This window comes from Chrysochloris asiatica, unplaced genomic scaffold (genome assembly GCF_000296735.1).
Source record: "Chrysochloris asiatica unplaced genomic scaffold, ChrAsi1.0 scaffold00004, whole genome shotgun sequence".
NCBI classification, from domain to species: Eukaryota; Metazoa; Chordata; class Mammalia; order Afrosoricida; family Chrysochloridae; genus Chrysochloris; species Chrysochloris asiatica.
This window is the reverse complement of record NW_006408522.1, coordinates 12,351,482-12,371,317: the sequence shown is the minus strand read 5'-3', so window position 1 is coordinate 12,371,317 and position 19,836 is coordinate 12,351,482. Positions and strand designations below refer to the sequence as shown.

The 19,836-nt window shown below is 38.3% G+C and overlaps 1 protein-coding gene and 1 pseudogene across 2 annotated transcripts in view; both read left to right on the top strand.

The window, feature by feature from the left end:
* The window catches only part of FAM63B (family with sequence similarity 63, member B), a 97,480-nt gene that overhangs the window by 35,103 nt on the left and 42,541 nt on the right, over window positions 1-19,836 (top strand). For both annotated transcript variants that reach the window (XM_006831602.1, XM_006831601.1), the window contains exon 5: window positions 12,259-12,361. In XM_006831602.1, coding sequence (XP_006831665.1) covers window positions 12,259-12,361 — 103 coding nt within the window. The remainder of the gene's footprint in view (window positions 1-12,258; window positions 12,362-19,836) is intronic.
* On the top strand, window positions 14,785-17,956 carry LOC102821064 (annotated as a pseudogene).

Genomic DNA, 19,836 nt, shown 5'->3' with positions numbered 1-19,836 from the left:
TCAAATATGTCATAATATATAAAACACGAGAGGGATTTAAAAAGTTCAGGGAAAAATGGAATTAAAAGATAATGGAGTTTTCCACAAACATTTTGGAGTCTCCTTGTATATGATATGGTGATGGTGGTAATAATGTGCTGTTGAGTTGGTTCCAACTCGTTGTTACCTTATATATGGTTTCCAAGGCTATAAATCTTTACAGGAGCAGAAAGCCTCATCTTTCTCCCATGGAGTGGCTGGTGGATTCAAACTGTTGACCTTCGGTTATGAGTCCAACTTGTAACCTACAAGGAATCCTTCGTATATCATATACAAGCCATCAAATTAAAGCACATTTATAACCACAATGAGATATCACTATTACAACTATCAGAATAACTACAATGAAAAATAGTTACAATACCAAATGCTGGCAAGGAAACATATAAACTGAATCATTAGCATTGCTAATGAAAATAAAAACTCCTGGTAGGTACAGTAGAAAATAGTTTGGTAATTTCTTAGAGACTACATATGCAGACATCATATAAACCAGCAATTGTACTGTTGGACAATTATCCCAGAGAAATGTAAAGTTATGGTCATATAAAAACTTGTATGTAAATGTAATATACATTTCATTGTTGAGACTATACACATCAGGAGATACACTAAAAAATTTCTACAAATACAATTTCATGACATTGATTACATTCTGTGAAGTGTGTAGCTATTCTCATCCACCTTTTCTGAATTGTTCCTCCCACATTAACATAAATTTACTTCCCCCTACAACACTCATTCAATTTTTTTAATTATTGTCAATTCAATCCCATTTAGTTAGACCTTAGAAGAACACAATGATCCAGGCAGACAGGCATTCTTTCACTAATTAAGCAAACCCACTGTTTGGCTCTAAGAGGATTTAGGAGTCCTGGTGTGGCTCTGTGGGCTAATGTGCTTTTTACTTCAAGGTCAGTTTGAACTGAAAGGTCGGAGGTTCAGGCATACCAACTGCAGCTCAGAAACCCTATACAGGATCACTGTGAGTCGGAACCGATTCGAAGGCACTCAAAAACAGTAACAAGAAGACTTGAGATATTTTTGGTATAAAGATTGTCTCAGGGCAATAGTTTCATGGGTTCACTCAACCTCTTGGCTCTAGAAAGTTTGGGTTCTATGAGAATTTGAAATTCTGGTCTGCATTTTTCTCCCTCTTAATCAGGATTTCTCTAAGGAGTTCTTTATCAAAATGTTAGTAATGGTAGCTGGGCACCATGCAGCACTTCTGGACATGTAGTGTCCATGGAGACAATTAACCACACATTCCATTTCCTCCTAGTCCTGCTGACTATCCTTCATCCTTTGTTGTTCTAGAGACCAATTGTGCAAGTGGCCTTGGATGGCTGCTTGCAAGTTTTTAAGACCACCCACACCCCCACACCCCAGTTTTTTTTGTTTTTTTTTTCTTTATTAAATGTTTTTATTTTGGATTGAGTGAAAGTTTACAGGGCACATCATCAGCTTCACATTCAACCATTCATATAGCTTGTTTCATTACATTGATTATTATCCCCTCCATATATCATCAGTTAACAGTGTTTCTCTCTATCCTCTTTAGCTTTTTTTTTGGATGTGGGGGGGGGACTTGCCTTTTTGGAATTTACAGTCTCGGCTTTTAGGGAAGGTTTTTACATTTGTCTGTGGATATCCAGGGCTCATGTATGAGATTACTAACAAGCATTACTGAATAATCAGATGGGGGACAGTTTGCTATGTCTACTAGGTAGCTAAAGTCTGATCCTCAGAGCCTATGGTTTGGACGGTCAACAACGCTTGGGCCCACAGGGTCTTGACCTCCTGACCGGGTCTGCACCGTCTGCATCCGAATCCTCCTTATTTATTGTTTGTTTAAGGGACGCTGCCCCAGTATTATATAGCAAACTAGGAGGTAGAACAGACTCACTAACCACAATATTAGACCAGTTAACTGGGATGACCAATTAACTGAAAGCTTCAAACCAAGGAACCAAACCCCATGAAATATTTGATTGTACATACCAGCCTTAGCAGCCTTTTTTTTTTCTTTTTTGATTGTTATTGTAAATATATCTTGTTGCACAACTTTTGCCAGTTCAACTTTTTACAAATGTATAACTTCTGTACAGCAATTACATTAATCAGGTATGTAAACTTACCCTTAAGGAATGTGATTTTCCCATCACTGTAACCCAAAATCCAGTCTTCCATAAGCGATACCCTCATGTCTTCTACCCCTGGTAACCACTAGCAAACTTTGGTATCTATACATTTACCTGTGCTTGTCATCTTATATAAGTGAGGTCATATAGTATTTGGCCTTTTGTGATTGATTTATTTCATTCAGCATAATATCTTTAAGTTCCATCTGTGTTTAAGATGTAGTTTATTTTTACATCCTCCTAATTATTTTATAGGAGTCCTGTTGTGGCACTGTGGGTTAATGTGCCAGACTGCAAAGCCGTTTGAACTGCAAGGTTAGCAGTTCAAGCTCACCAGTCACTCCTCGGAAACCCTGTATAGGGTCGTATGGGTCAGAACTGACTAGATTGCACATGACAACAACAATTATTTTATAGTTTTGTATTTTGCATTTAAGTCCATGATCTATTTTCAGTTAATTTTTTCATACGGTATAAGGGATAGATCAAGTTTTTTTTTTTTTTAATTGTGAATTATGTGATAGTTTAAATGGGAGAACATTAGTTTTACATTCATCGTATCGTATATCATTTCATTGCCATGGTTACAATCCCCTCCATGCAAAGGGTATACCCTACAAGCCTGCCCCACGGTTGTCAGCACATAGCCCCTCTCCCTCTCTGGGTTTAAAGTCTCCAGCTGCTCCATCTCTCCACGTCATCATCTCTGCCTCCATCTCTGGCATCACTGCTTCTCTGGGTAGGATCCTGCTCTCTGCTCTTCTCCCTTGATGGTCCCAGGAACCTCTGCTCCTAGACTACAAAGTTAATCACTCCCCTCCTTGCTACAAAACATCTACCTTTACATTTCCAACTCTCACAATCAGTCCTGATAACAGTTATTCACTATTGTATCACAAGAGACCTATCTGCATTTCCTTTCATCAGTCCCGCCTAGACAGATTGGATACTACTCAGAGGAGGTCCTACCTTCCTCCACATCCTCTGGATCTAGGTTCCCTCTTGAAACCTTGAAAGCCAGTCACTTCTTGCCTTTGTAGCCCCCATTTTGGGTAGCCAATGTCCAAGTTGCCCATCCCTGTCTACTCTTGTGTATAGAGGGGGTGGGAATGATCCTTTCTGTAAAGATTTGTTCCCTCTTTTGAGCTACTGCATCCATAGGTGTAGGTCAAGTTCATCAAATAGTATCAGATTATTCTTTTTTTCCTCTTCTTTCTTCTTCTAGTTGAGCTCTGATCATCCAGCCTTTGAAGCCAGGTCAAGTGGGTATTATCTGCAAGTGTGGGTGTTCTTGTGCATATACCCTCTCTTCTTATCAGCTGGATGTTTCACTCTCCATTCTAGTCCTCTATGGCTATGTCACTGACTCTGGGCCCAAGAGTCCCCAGGTCTTGCCATGCTGCTGGCTAACCAGGTCTCCACCCAGGTTCACAGGAGTCTATTAAACGTTGTACGGCTTAGCTCGCAGCTTCATTGCTGTTTTTCCCTCACTTCCCCATATCAGTGACGAACGTGGTCACCAATCAGAGCGTGTATTCCCATTGAGTCTTAGTCTTGTAGATCAAGTTTTGATGTCCACATGTTTCACCTCCATTGAATGTCTTTTGCTTCTATGTCAAAATCATCTAACATCTGTGTAGATCTATTTCTGGGTTCTGTATTCTGTCCCATGTCTTGCTTTGTCTTGTCCTTTGCCAATATAACATAGTCTTGATTGCTGTTAACTATATAAATCTTAAAATCAGACGGATGGATTTTTCTTTCTTTTGCAAATTTTTTTAAACTATTTCCTTTGCTTTATAAATTTTAGAATCATCTTATCCATCTCTAAAAAAAAAAATCTTGCTGGTATTTGATAGAATTGCATTAGACCTTTATCAATTTGGGGAGAAGTTATCTTTGCTATGTTGAACCTTCCCATCAATGAATACAATATGCCTTCCTATTTTTAGAACTTCATTGATTCCTTTCCTTTCTTTCATCAACACTTATACTTTTAAGCATAAAATCCAATACATGTTATGTTAAATTTATGCCTAAATATTTAGAGTTTTTTATTGATTATAAAGTTTTCATTTCTTTTGGATAAATACCTAGGAGTAGAATTGCTGAATCCTGTGGTAATTCTATGTGTAGGCTTTTTTGAGAAATTTCCCAACTGTTTCTCAAAGTGGTTGTACCATTTTACATTTCAACCAACAGTGAGTGAGATTCCAGTTTCCCCATAGCCTCACCAACACTTACGATGAACTGTCTTTTTAAATGTAGACAGTTACCTGGCTAACTGATTGGAAGAGATCCATATTCTCATTCCAAAGAGAGGTAACCCAGTGGAATTTGGAAATCATTAGACAATATCATTAATATTGCATGCAAGTAAAAATTTTGCTGAGAAAATTTTAAAATGACTGTAAAAGTATATTGACAGAAAACTGCCACAAGTTCAAGATGGATTCAGACAAGGACATGGAGTAAGAGATATATCATTGCCAGTGTCTTATGGATCTTGGCTAAAAGCAGAAGATACCAGAAAGATGTTTACTTGTGCTTTATTGACTATACAAAGGCTTTCAATTATGTGGATCATGGACAACATTGATAAGTAATTCCAGAACACTTAATTGTGCTCATGAAGAACCTGTATATACATACGACTAAGAGGCAGTTGTTTGAACAGGACAAGGGAACACTGACTGAATGGCTTAAAATAGGAAAGTTGTATACCAGAGTTGTATTCTTTCTCCATACTTAACCAGTCTGTGTGCTGAACACATAAATCTGAGAAGCTGGATTTTTATGAAGAAGAATGTGGCATCAGGATTGGAGGAAGACAAAGGACAGGAATATTAAAAGTGCCATGAACTGCCAAAAAAACAACAGATCTGCTTTGGAAGAAGTACAGCCGGAATACTCTTTGAAAGCTAGGATGGCTAGACTTTGTCTCTCATACTTTGGACATATTATCAGGAGTGACCAGTCCCTGGAGAAGGACATCATGTTTGGTAAAGAGTAGGGCTGGAGAAAAAGAGGAACCATACCAGCCCCTGCCCCCCCCCATTCCCACCCCACCAACTAGATAGATTTGCATAGTGACAGCAGCCATGGGCTGAAGCATAGCAAAGATTGTGAGGTTGGTACAGGATTGGGCAGTACTTCATTCTGCTGTGCATAGAGTCACTATAAGTCAATACCAACTTGATTACACTTAACAACCACATTAACAAATACACAAATTTATTCTCTCATAGTTTAAGAGGCTAGGTGTCCAAATCCAGAGTGCCAGCTATAGGAGATGTCTTTTTCTGTCAGTTCTGTGGAAAGATTCGTAGTCTCCTTTCAGCAACTATAAGCTCAGTATTCCTTAGAGATCTCCACGTGTCTTAGCATCAAGCTTTGCCTGGACCTAGATGCTTCACAGTGCAGGGACCACAGGTCCAAAGGACACACTCCACTCCCTGCTCTTAATTCTTGTCTTAAGCATTTCTTTATCTTCTTTGGTGGTGGTGGGTCATTCTGTAGTTTTTTGTTTTTTTTAATGTAAATGTCTTATTTATTGTTTTGGTTTTTTTCCTTTTATTATTTGTACTTTGGCTGTCATATCTTAGGAGCAATAAAGCCATAAGTTTATAGTTTCTTTTAAGCATTTTGTGGATTTAATTATGACATTTAGACATATGATCCCTTTTGAGTTAATTTTTGTGTACGATATGAGTACACATGGTATGAGTCCTGGTGAGACACTATAGAAAAAGTACTGGACTGAAAGGTGGGTTTGAACTACAAGGTCGATAGTTCAAAATCACCAACCGTTCCTCAAAAACTCCATATGGGGTTGCTATGAGTTGGATCTGATTCCACAGCACTTAACAACAATGAGTAAAGGATTCAACTTCATTTTTTGCATGTAAATATCCACTTGTCCTAGCACTGTTGCCAAGACTTTTCTTTCCCCCTTTGGATTGTTTTGGCACTCGAGTGATTCTTAGTAAAATAAACCTTCCTGTTTTATCTATGTGCTCTTTTTTCTTCCTTAAAAGTGTCCAGTGATCGAAATACAGTACAAAATACGCTCTAGGGTGTTTGCGACATCCGGCGTAACCTAGATTCTGCCAAAATCTCCAACTTTGTCTCATAAGTTTCCTACTTTTTTACTACTCTTCAGGAGCACTAGCTAATTTTCTGTTCTGCATATCAAGCTCATTCCTGTCTCAGGGCTTTTGCACTGGTTATTCTCCCAACCAGGGAACACTGTTCTCTCGCCCTAAAGTTTTGTTGTTCTCCCAGGTCTTCACACTTCATTATGCAGGCTTTAGCTCAAATGTCATCTTTATATATATATATGTAAGTTTTTATTATGAATTGAGTGATAGTTTACTTGGGAGAGCATCAGCTTTACATTCATTCTAGTCATATTTTGTTTCAGTGCAATGATTTCAATCCTCTCCGTGCATCATCATTCAACAGCATTGGCTTCCAATCCCTCTTTTTTTGTGTGTGTACACCGAAGCACTCAGGAATATATAACCATTCAAACAACCAAAGGGTATACCCTGCACAGCCAACGCCCCCAGCCATCAGCACACAGCCCCTCTCCCTCCTTGAGTCTAGAGTCCCCAGCAACTCCATCTCTCTATGTCATTGTCTCTGCCTCCATCTCTGGTGTCGCTGCTTCTCTGGATAGGGTCCCTCGAGGCAATACATAAGAAGGGGGAGGGGACTGGAAGAACAAGGCAGATGGGAGAACATTTAGGCAGATTTTCATGGGCTGAGTGGGACAGAGGTGAATAGTGATGTATGCTCAACCTTTGAACAACAGGGCTCTGGGATACAGGGATTGAGGCATGGTTTGAATAGGTAAAAGAAGGGAAACAATGTTAAGATATTTGACTGTCTTAGGAATCTCAGTTTCCCTTGCCTACTATTGTAAAATAGACACTTGAGGGGGAGAGAAAGGAATAGCCAGAAACATCACTATAGAAAGCCTGTAAGTCCATCTTCAACCTATAACTGATTGGAATACCTAAATGGGGCTATAACTTGCCCAGTCAAAGAGGATTCTTGTGGAGCCTTTGCATTGCATAAGACAGTAGTGGAACTCTGATCCCCATCCAGAATCTTCTGACTAACCTGGAGCAGCTAGAGGAACAGAAGATACTTCTTGAAAGAAAGACCAGCAGGGAAAATCAAAAACAATAACGGCAGTCTGATTGGCTACTACAAGAACAGGCAAGTTGTTCACTGGAGAGCCATCAAAGCAAGCAAGCAAGTCCCCTCAGGGCAAACCCCCTTCCACTACTGAAACTCAAAGGGACTACACGAGCAGGCATATAATCTTGCTGGTGACCACGTTGGTCCACCAATATGGGGAAGTGGGGGAAAAACAGCAATGAAGCTGTGAGCTAAGTCTGACCACATCCAATACACTCCTGTCAACTTGGATCGTGACCTGGGTGGCCAGCAGTATAGCAAGACCTGGGGATTCCTGAGCCCATTGACAGAGACATAGTCACAGAGGACTAGAGCTGAGAGTGAAGCATCCAGCTGATGTGAAGTGAGGGGAGATGCACAAGAACGCCCATACTTTCAGATAGTACCCATTGATCTAGCTTCAATGGCTGGATGATCAGAACTAGACTAGAGGAAAAAAGAAGAAGAAAAAGAGTGTAATCTGCTATAATTTGATGAACTTGACCTAGACTTATGGATGTAGTAGCTTAAAAGAGGGAAGGAATCTTCACAACAAGGATCATTCCCAACCCCTCTTTACACAGGCTTGACAGGGATGGGCAACTTAGACATTGGCCACCCAAAATGGGGGTTGGGGGGGTGCAACAAAGGCATGAAGTAACTGGCTTATAAATTTTAAAGAAGGAGCTTAGTTTCAGAGGGTGCAGGGGAAGGTAGACTCTCCACTGAGTGGTTTCCAACCTGTCTAGATGGGACTGGTGAAATGAGATGGGGATAAACTCTTGTGGTTCAGTAGTGAATAATTGTTATCAGGAATGATAGTGAATATTGCAAATGTAAAGGTAGATGTTTTGTAACAAAAGAAAGGGAGTGATTGATCTTGCAGCCCAGGAAAGGAGGACCCTGGGACCATCAATGGAGAAGGGCAGAGTGTGGGACCCTATCCAGAAAAGCAGCAGCGCCAGAGATGGAGGCAGAGACGATGACAGGGAGAGACTGAGCTGCTGGGTACTCAAAATCCCACCTTTTAAAAGAGGCCCTCCCTGACCAAATTGTTGAAATTAGTCACCCTCGTTTCCCTAGTCATTTTGTCTCCTTTGACTGGCACTTACTATTTTCTCTAGCACTTATTATTAGGAATTCTTATTTATTTATTTTTCTGATTGGTTGTCATCTCCCATTAGCATATATGCTCTATGAGGATTGGTCTACTAAGTCTCCGTACTTAGAATAATACCTGGCACATAGCAGGTTCTCAATAAATACTGACTGATGAAATGAAGCATGCAACATACATGCATACAGGGAAGGTAAACGCATAACAGCAAGGATTTGATGATTTTTTTTCAGCCCTGTCTGTTGATGAATAGAGCCCTGGTACCACAGTGGATTAAGCATTGGACTGTTAACCAAAAGTTCAGTGGTTCAAGTCCACCAGCCTTTCCAAAGCAGAAAGATGAAGCAGTCTGCTTCCATAAAGAGTATAGCCTCAGATATCCTATGAAGCAGTTCTAGCCTGTCCTATAGGGTCCATTATGAGTCAGAGTCAACTCAACAGCAGTGAGTTGGTTTTGGGTTCATTGATGAAAACACCTGCTATTCTGGGTAATGGAAGAATAGTTTATCATAAGGTCGGGCAGTGTTTCATTCTGCTGTGCATAAGGTCGCTGTGAGTTGGTACCGGCTCGATGGCACCTAATAACAACAACAAGACATTTATGTCATTATTGACAGTCTTTCTCTGAGAATATCACTGAAAAGTCTTAACTATGCCCAGTAGGCCATGTTGGATCTTGGCAGGTGACAATTCAGGGTAGTCTAGATTGAGGAGCAGTCAGTTCTTAAAATCTAAACTGAGATCTGCCTTAGGATTATATGACTAACTAGATACTGTCTAGTGAACAGTTGAATTAATAGTGTGCTTAAAGAAAGAGATATAATCTAATGTAGAGCAGGCTTTTCTGGTTTAGACAGAGGGCTCTGCTTTATATCTATTTGACTTAATTTGTGACACAAATTTTGCAGCTAAGAAGAAAAGCTTAAAATCCATAATGTCTGTATGAAATTTCTTTCAGAACTGTCTAGTTCTTTGTTTTCTGATTTTACATTTTGTAAGTAACTTCTCTTACAAATAACTATCTGCAGTTCTTTCGATGAAAGCACAAAAATTCAGTAACTGAAAAGTTATATTCCCTATTATTGATAACTCTTTAGTATCAGTGACGGTCATATGACAAGAGAAATTATATATTTAGCTTGCTGAAGGAAGACAAATGCCAATGTATAATTCTGTTCCAAACAAAATTATCATTAAAAAATAGAGTAAAACAAAGGCATTTTTCAGATTAAGATTGTTAATTTAGGATGAACTTGTGGTGTGGTGTTGTAGGATCAACACTGGACTGACTGTAAACCACAAGGTCAGCAATTTAAACCCACCACCTGCTCCTCGGAAACCCTAATACAGGATTGCTATAATTCAGAACTGAGTTGATGGCACTTAACAGCAATTTAAGTTAGTGTACCTTCAGTAAACTGTCATTAATGAAAATTCTAAACAAATATTTTTGTCAGCATTAAAGTGTTCTTGGTGAAAGGAAGAGTGAATGGTGAGAAACTGATTTGACAAATGTATGGGTAAATCTAAATGATTGTTGACTGTATAAAATAGATTATCTTTTGAGGTTTTAAAAAGAACATTCGCATATGTGAAAACAGTAGCATAATTGAGAGGAGAGTTAAATGGAATTGCAGTATTTTTAGGGCCTGTAATTAACTGTTCAAGAAGAGAGTATTCATGTCTGACTTTGTTAAGTTAGAAATTGTTGTTGTTTTTCTAAGGGTTGTGAAGTCAGTTCCAACTCTTAGCCACTCTGTATAGCGTTTCTAAGGCTATAAATCTTTGCAGGAGCATAAAAGTTCATCTTTTTCCCACAGGGCAGCTGGTGAGCTCCAATTGCTGACTTTGGTTTACAGTACAGTGCTTATCCTACAGAACCACCATGCTCCTTAGGTTAGATGTAGATGTTATAATTTCTAGAGCTTCACTGTCAAAAATGATAGCCAACGATGGCTATTTATACTTAAATAAAAAATTTAGATTCAGAGTTTCAGTAGCCATATTACTATTACTCAGTAGACACCTGTGACTAGTGACCACTGTTAGGCCCATAGATTTGAAATATTTCTGTCATTGCCAAAAATTCTATTGAATAGTGCTTTTTTTTAGAGTAATAATTAAAAGAATAGGAAAGAGTGGGTAACTGCTAGATGAATGTTGTTAGGTGCAGTCAGGTTGATTCAACTCAGCAATCTTAATAAGCACAATAGACTAAAGCACTGGCCAGTCCTGTGCCATCCTCCTCACAATCATTGCTATGTGTGAGCCCCTTGTTGCAGCCATGTATCATCCAATCTCATTGGAAGTCTGCTGCTTTGTCACTGACTCTCCACTTTACCAAGCATGATGGCCTTTTTAAGGAACTGGTGCCTTCTGATAACGTGTCCAAAGTGCATGAGATGACGTCTCCTCACCCTCTCTTTTGAGGAGCATTCTGGCTGTATTTCTTCCAAGACAGATTCTTTATTCTTCCAGTCCATGGTACTTTCAGTATTTTTCACCAACATCAAAATTCAGGTGCAATAATTCTCAGGTCTTCCTTATTCATTGCTGTTCATAATGTTTTCATCTTCTGGTAATACATGTGACAACATTCTGCTGCTGTTCATAAGATTTTCAGTGGTTAAACTTTGAGACGTAGTTTGCCTCTCTTCTTCCTAGTTGGTCTTGGTCTGGGAGCTCTGCTAAAACCTTTCTAACATGGGTGACACTGCTGGTATTTAAAATACAAGTGGCATAGCTTCTGGCATCACAACAACATGTACGCCACCACATTCTGACAATTTGACAGATGAGTGGTGGAGATATCATGATAGACCCATCAAAATGGTTGACATGTAAAAGTCTGATATTATTAAATATTGGAGAAAATAAACAGTGTAGGATATTTTCTTCCTGAGTGATAGAAATGTGTCCTGGCTATCTACTTTGGAAAACAGTTTAGAGTAATCTAGTAAAGTTGAGGATAAGAATATCCTAAGACTCAGCAGTTTGAAAAGGCATGAACCATAGAGTGTTCCTAGCATTATTTGCCCTAGCCCACACTGAAAGCAAAGCCAAAGATTGAACCATATATTAAGGTATATTCATACTATGGAATGCTTATACTGCAATGCAAATGCACAAAAAGCTACCACATTATTTATTTTTGTTTTCACTCTAGACTATATACTTCCTAAAGATGTAGAATTCAACTGTACTTTTAAAAAAGGTTCAGTAAGAATCATGAGGCAATTACTGTCCCTGATTAATAGGATTTTTTTTTTAAAGGAAAATAAGTTTTGTTATTTTTACTCATATCTCCATTATAATTTGCTTGAAACTAAATAAATAAAATGGAAAAAACTTGATTAAGCCTATAAATTAAAACTTTAGGTTTGCCTCGCTTTAAATGTGAATCACTTCTGAGTAAAAAAATGCTGAAATTTTCTTAGTTTCCTCATATATTAGTTTACTTTTTATTTTAGTCACTTAAACACATCTTTACAACATCTTACGAAATAAAGTTACATGTAATAGTCCTTTTTCATCTTTTTTATAATTGAAATACAGTAAAATAGTATTTTTGATTGTGTGTTATAGTAAGTTTTAAACAAATCGAAAACTGTTACATGTTGATTTTAGCACTGGTTTTCTTCTTCATAAGTACAATAATAGTTTTATATGTAGTAGTGCATTAGAGTAAAATCCTAAAGAATGGCATTGGGTTTCTTTTATTACTGTTTTTATTATATCTTGTCATAATCGGTGAGTCAGTCATTTGTTTTCTAGATTGATGACATTGTAAAAGCTGTTGGTAACTGCAGCTACAACCAGCTAGTGGAGAAGATCATCTCTTGTAAGCAGTCGGACAACAGTGAGCTGGTTAGTGAAGGTGGGTGAGTGCTTCTATTACCTGACTCTTATTCTTGGCAAAATTAGACTTGTAAGAATACAAATGATGCTAATGGTAGGGATTAAAATAAGGAATCACTCATAAAGGTGCCAGTGAGAGGTAAGAGTTCCTTATATCTGACATAGAAAGTCAGACTTGGAGGGATGGGAGGGAAGGGAGAATAATGCATTGGCTAGAGGGCAGACTTGTTAACTCGGGTGATAGGGAAACAGTATACAAGAGGGAGGTTGGCAAAAGAGTGGTGAAGATAGGTGAAGTCACAGAGAGGAATGCAAGGATTAAAGGGAACAGAAGTAAATACTCATATATACAGCCCTGCCACAACAGTGTTCTTTGGGTAGATACGTGGACAGATAACCAGGCTGAATAGGCATGGGAGGGAGAGTGGGAGCATACCCACAGATTTATAAGAGTTTGACAGAGGATATTTGTTTATGGGGATTTACCTTTGCAAGCACAACCATGAATGTAGTGTTGTTGTTGTTAAGTGCCCTCATGTTGGTTTTGACTCATAGTGACCTTGTATAGAGTTTCCTAGGCTTTAAATCTTTTCAGAAGATTCAAATCTCCTGTGGAGTTGCTGACGAACTTGAACTGCAGACCTTGTCTTTTCAGTCTAGTGCTTATTGTACAGAGTCACTGTGCTCCTTGGGCAAGCATTTGTTGTTATTCTTTAGGACCATTGAGTTGGTCCCAATTCATGGCAACCTTGCATAGGGCTTCCTAGGCTTTAAGTCTTTGAGGGAGCAGAAAGCCTCATCTTTCTCGTGTACACTGGCCGCTGGGCTCAGACCTTAGACATGTGGTTTGCAGTCCAGTGCTTATCATAAGGCACCACTGCATTCTTATGGGAAAGCATACAAATGACAAAATGATGAAAGCTTCTTAGACATTATCAAACATCTTGGCACAGGGTGTTGCTGTTTCTGGGAGCTCAGTACCATAATTTAAGGGACATCATGGTCATATGGCATACTGTAGTCCCCAAAGATGATGTTCTATGTCCTACTTTGTGAGTAGCAACTGGGATCTTAAAAACTCATGAGTGGTCATCTAAGGCACAACTATTTGTCCATGTGCCGAAGAAAAAGAAGAGTGATGAAAATTGAAGATGCTTAGTCTCAAGTAGTCCAGATGACTAATGGAATATGTGAATAGCAGTCTACAGGATTCTGAGACCAGAAAAACTAGATAGTGCCTGGCTACCACTGCCCACTGCTCTGATCATATTGGAAGATCCAAATAAACTGGAAGGCCATGTGGAACAAAACTCAATAGTATAAAAAAAGACTGACTCGGTGATCAGAAAGAAACTAGAGGAACCTGAAACTGAGGCCCTTGGCCTCAAGTCTGGAACAGAACTCACACTCATGGTCCAAGTTTTAACCAAGCAGTAGATAGTTATATGTGGGGATAACAACTCTAGTAAGGTATGCTCACCTTGGAATGGTCAATCATTCAAGATCAAAAAGACAGCTTTTCCTTAAGGACAAAGTTGAGAAGGGATGGGAAGGGTGGAATGGACATAGGAACCACAGGGAGGAAGTGGGATCACTGTTGTTGCAGGGAGGGGATTGCAGTCATTGAGATGAAACAAAGTGTGTGCTTTGCTGAATGTAAAACTGATAATCTTGTCTGTAAACTTTCAATAGATTCACAATAAAAAGTTTCCAAAAAAAGCCAAAAACTTCAAAAAATATCAGACCTGGATTCTAATGAAATCTTTGGAATCATGTGATAGCCTTATGATAACCCCTTTTCTTTTCCAATTTTTTAAAAAAATTTTATTTAAGGTTTTTATTGTGGATTGAGTACAAGTTTACAGGGCAGATCATCAGTTTTACATTCAACAAGGCATATACCTTGTTTCATTACAATGATTATAATCCCCTCCATGTACCATCAGTTACCAGTGTTTCTCTCTATTCACTTTAGCTTTTTTTTAAAAAAAAACACTCAGGCATATATAATAATTTACACCACCAAAGGGCGCATTCTGCAAGTCAGGCTTCTGGCCGCCAGCTCATAGCCACTCACTTTCCTTGAATCTAGAGTTCTCATCTGCTCCCTCTCACCATGTCCCCATCTCTGCCCCCTCCATCTCTGGTGTCGCTGCTTCTCTGGATAAGGTCTCTCATTCTGCTTGTGCTCTTCTCCCTTGATGATCCTAGGGTTGTTTGTTTCTGGCCTGTAAGATTAACTACTCCCTGTTTTTTTTGGTGTGTTTTTTTTTTTTTTTTATTGTTGTATTTAAAGACATTTTTATTTTGAAACAATTATAGATTCACAGGAACTTGCAAATATAGTTCAGAGAGGTCCTGCATACACATTCGCCTCTTTCCCAGTGTCTCCTACATCGCTATAGTACCACATCAAAACCAGGAAATAGACACTGGTACAATATGTGTGCAGAGTTCAACGCCATTTTATCACATGTATGGATTTTATAACTAGGACTCTTACAGATATCAAGAGAAGCAGTACAGGGCTGTAGCTAAGTGTGCAGCCTCTAATTCTAGACAGCTTGTGTCCTAAAATGGGCTTGGCCATTTTCTAGCTATGTGACCTTTAGCAAGTTACTTAACTGCTCTGTGTCCTAGTCCCCTTTCTGTCAGTACTCCCCTGTTTTTATTACAAAACTTCTATCTTTACAATTGTGAGAATAGCAATTAGTCATGATAACAATCACTCATTATTGAATCATAAGAGTCTTACTCCCGTCTCTTAACCAGACCCATCTAGACAAGATGAAAACTATTTAGTGGGGACTCTTTCTTTCCCCACACACTCTTAAACTAAGCTCCCCCTTGAAACCTTGTAAGCCAGCCACTTCATGCCTTTATCACCCCATCATTTTAGGTAGCCAATGTGTAAGTTGCCCATTCCTATCTACCCTGTGTACAGAGGGGATAACATTGATACTAGATATGAATACTCCTTCCCTGTCTGTTGGTATTTAGAGTTACTAGCGTAACTCTGCACAGTGACTCCATACAATAAGCACTAGTGTAGTGGTTACAAATCGGGCTGCAAGCCTCAAGGTCAGCAGTTCGAAACTACCAGCTGTTCTGCAGGAGGAAAATGAGGTTTTCGGTTCCCATAAAGATTTACAGCCTCGGAAACCCTGTACAGGGTCACTATGAGTCGGAACTGACTTCACGGCACATAACCACCACCACCACCTCCATGAGTATAGGTCAAGTTCATAAAATTTTAGCAATTTACCCTTGTTTCCTTTGTCAAAATGTTTGTTTTATCTTCCTGTAGTCTAATTCTGATTCTCAAGCCATCAAGGCTAGGTCAAATGGGTACTATTTGCAACTTTGTGTGTTCTTGTGCAACCCCTCTCACTTTATATCAGCTGGATGCTTCACTCTTAGCTCTAGCCCTCTGTGGCAATGTCCTTGTCCATGTTCTCAGGTGTACCCAGGTCTCACCACACATTGGACCAACCAGCCCTTCTTCTCTCTCTCATCTCCAGGTCCATGGGAGTCAGTGGAACATGGTTGAACTCAGCCCATTTCTTCATTGCTGCCTTTTCCCCTCTTCTACTCATCAATAGACCCACATAGGCACCAGCAAGCTTACATGCCTGCTTATGTGTTCCCTTTGAGTTTCAGTCTTAGAGTGGGGTTTGTCCTGAAGAAACTTGATTGCTTGCTTTGATGGCTTCCCAGCGAACAAGTTGCTTATTCTTGTAGTAGCCAGTCATACTGCCATTTTTGTTTTGGGTTTTTCCTGATGATCTTTCTTTGAAGATGTATCTTCTTTTGCTCTAGCTGTTCCAGTCTGGTCTGCTTGTCCTTTCTAGTGGTAATGTCCTACCTCAGAAGGTTCTGGATAGGGAACCCCTTTGCTTTTAAAAAATGATTATTATTTGTGAGTGTTGATTGAACTGTACAATTCATACTGAACATTTCACCTAAGATAAATATTATGGTCCTATTTTAGAAGAGCTTTGTCTTATGTTTCAGTACAATATAGTATATTAAAGTCATATTCCAGATCACTCTATGTTTTTCTTATTTTTGCTTAATTGAAAGTATCCAACTCCTTATTATAGAAGCAGTGTCCTATTTTTCCATTTTAGGATAGGAAAAGGGGATTTCAGATTGGAATGCTATCAGGCAGGTACTATACAACACTTAAACTTTACTTTTCATAAATATGAACTTAGTCTTGAGGCTATTATTCTCTTTTGTTTGAAAGACAAACAAAAGAAGTCATGATCAGAAAATGAGCTTCATTACTCTCTTAGACACACAGTTCTTTTATGTGAGGTATAATAAAAATTTGTTATAAATATCACATTTTTAAAAGAACTTTCAGGTAATATATATTTTTAGACCTGTATATTGATTAATTCCTAGATCTATATACCCTATCCTGGTGAAACTCTGCATATCAGATTTGTATATTAAGGATCACTTATACATGGAATACATATAATTTAAAAACCAAACTACATTTGGTTTATTAGAAATTACAAATATGTAGTCTGTTTGAAATAATTGTTCAACCCCAATGTTTACTGGTCTAAGGTATTAACAAATCATGTAGGTGGGGGCGGGGGGCAGGGCCACACTAGACATTGTACACTTAGGGATTAATTCCATTCCATCATTTTTCCCCATCATATTTGTTTGGAAATAGTGTTCAATTGAAGTAGTCAGCTTTCTTTTTCTGTTTGATCTACAACTGTAACTTCCCTTTTGGATCAATAAAATACTAAAAAAAATGTTTTTAATCCATTTTAAGTAAAATATATTAAACTTTGGACCTCAAAGATAACTACTTATTCTTTTTAATTCAGATATTTCATCTTATCAAGGTTCAGAGTACAAAAAAACCTTTTACTAGCAGTCATTTTTTTATGGAAAAGAAATCATTTAGTTAAGAGTCTAAGAGACTTAACTATTCATTCAGCTTCTTTCAGATTATTATGATAGCAGAAATTTGTAAATATAAATATGGAGCTCATATATATTTGCTACTTCTTTTGGTGTTGATACATATTAACCTTTGGAAATCTCGTGATAATGATACGTTGTGACATAACAGCAAAACTCAATAAAGAAGAGAAAAAAAAAAAAAATCAATAAAGAAGCACCAGATCCTGGGGAAAGCGAATTAGAGGGATGTGTCTAACCTAATAGTCTGCAATGTGGCCTACAGTGGGAAGATGGAGGAGTTGAAGGAGAGGATCCTGGTCGATAAATCCCTGGCTACTAGAACAGGCCAGGACAACAAAACTGTATTTTACAGCATTTGGCATGCTCAGCAGGACATACAGAAATAGTTGAATTCTTGCTACAACTTGGAGTGCCAGTGAATGATAAAGATTGTACAGGTTGAACTCTTCATATTGCTGCTTCTGTTGGCCAGGATGAAATTGTAAAAGCCCTTCTGTGAGCAGATGCTCAAGTGAATGCTGTAGTCAGAATGACTGTACTCGCCTGCATTATGCAGCTTCCAAAAACTGCTGTCATGTTGCTAGAAGGTGGGGTTAATCCAAATGCTAAAGACCGTTTCGAGTTGACAGCAATGCACTGAGCAACAGCCAAGGACACTTAGCATGTGGGAGGAGAGAGAGGAAGAAGCAAAGCTGATGGTGTGTGTCCCAAGGAGCAAATATTTACATTGAGAATAAAGAAGAAAATAGCACCCCTGCAAGTGACCAAACGTGGCCTAGGTTTAATACTCAAGAGAATGGTGGAAGGTTAAGCAGTTTTGATTTTTACTTTGTGTGTTTTATGGTTTTCCCCAGTTTCCTGGAAACAAATGTACTTGTGCACAAAACATCCTATTTTAAGCCATCACATATTGAAAAGAATGTTAGACTTGTTAAAATAGTATATTAACAAAAAAATAGATTTTGATTTGTATTCAGAAAAAAAATACATTGAGAAAATCTGAGGGGACTTCTTAAAAATTTGTAAAAAAAAAAAAAAAAGAATTAAAAGACAATGGAATTTTTCTACAATTTTTAACTACCAAACGGTGGGGGAGCAGGAATCAAGAAGAAAATAGTAGCAAGTACCAGAGTTTATCAAAGCTGGTCATTTAATTCCATATGTTCACTCAGGAATAATTACTTCTTTTACAGTTGTTCTATGTAAGAAATATGCTTATTAAAATAATTTGAGGATATGTATTCATTTATTCGAAATACATATCTGCTGATCCTCTATTATGTGCCATACACACTGAAAATTATAGTTTGTATTCACATTACTTTTTATTAATTACTGTTTTTATTAAGCAAATTAAATAATATTCACATTGTTCTTTGTTAAATAATTTCCTTTTCGTCTTCTGTTTCTAACTTTTATTTAGAAAAATAGCTAACCTATGGAAATGTTGAAAGAATAACACAATGCTCTTCAGCTAAAATGACCAATTATTAACATATAGCATGCTTGCTTGCTTTTTATATTGTATATTCAGTGAAAGCAGCGTAGCAGTTACGAATTGAGCTGCTAACCTCAAGGTCAGCAGTTTGAAACTATGAGCTGTTCCATGGGAAAAAGATGAGACTTTCTGCTCCCGTAAAGGTTTACAGCCTCAGAAACCCTGTGCAGGGTTACTAGGAGTCGGAACTGACTCCACAGTACTTAACAACAACAAAATGCTTGCTTGTTTTTTATATTGTATTTTCAGTAAAAGCTTACAAGCAAATTAGGTTCCATTTGACAATTCTGTATCAGTAAAATTAGTTACATTTTTTCACATGTCCATATTCTCTTTAATGTGCTCTGGTTGTTTCATCTCTGGTGCTTTAGTTTCCATGTCTCCCTTATTTTTCAATCATTTTCATTGGGAGGCTTTGTGAAAGAAAAATCTCTGGGAAAAATTTCTAGCTTCCAGAGATGGTATTGTATCTTCAGAGGTATAAGAATTTCTCTGTTGAAATGTTTATGGCAGTTCTTGTATAATTAAATAATAATCTTCAGGAGTGAAACGTATTTTGTGTGCATTAGAGTCCTGGTGTAGTACTGTGGGCTGATGCTCTGGACTGTAAAGTTTTTTGAACCACAGAGTCGGTGGTTCAAGCTTACCAGCCGCTCCTTGGAAACGCTATATAGGTTCGCTATGAGTCGGAAACAACTTGACTTAACAACAACAACAACAACAAAAATATACTAGTGTCTTTTAATATAGTAATTAATACTATATGTATATTAACGTAGTAGTAAGACTCCTGGTGTTGGCAGTTCACACCCATTAGTTGCTCCTCACAGGGTTGCTGTGAGTCAGAACTGACTCAACAGCACTTAACAACAATAACAAAATATATATACACAGGGATCTCTGTTTGTAGTTGTTGTTAGGTGCCATCGGATCAGTACCAACTCATAGTGACCTTATGCACAGCAGTACGAAACACTGCCCGATCCTGGGCCAACCTCACTGTTGTTGCCAAGCTTGAAACCATTGATGCTGCCAGTTTGCCA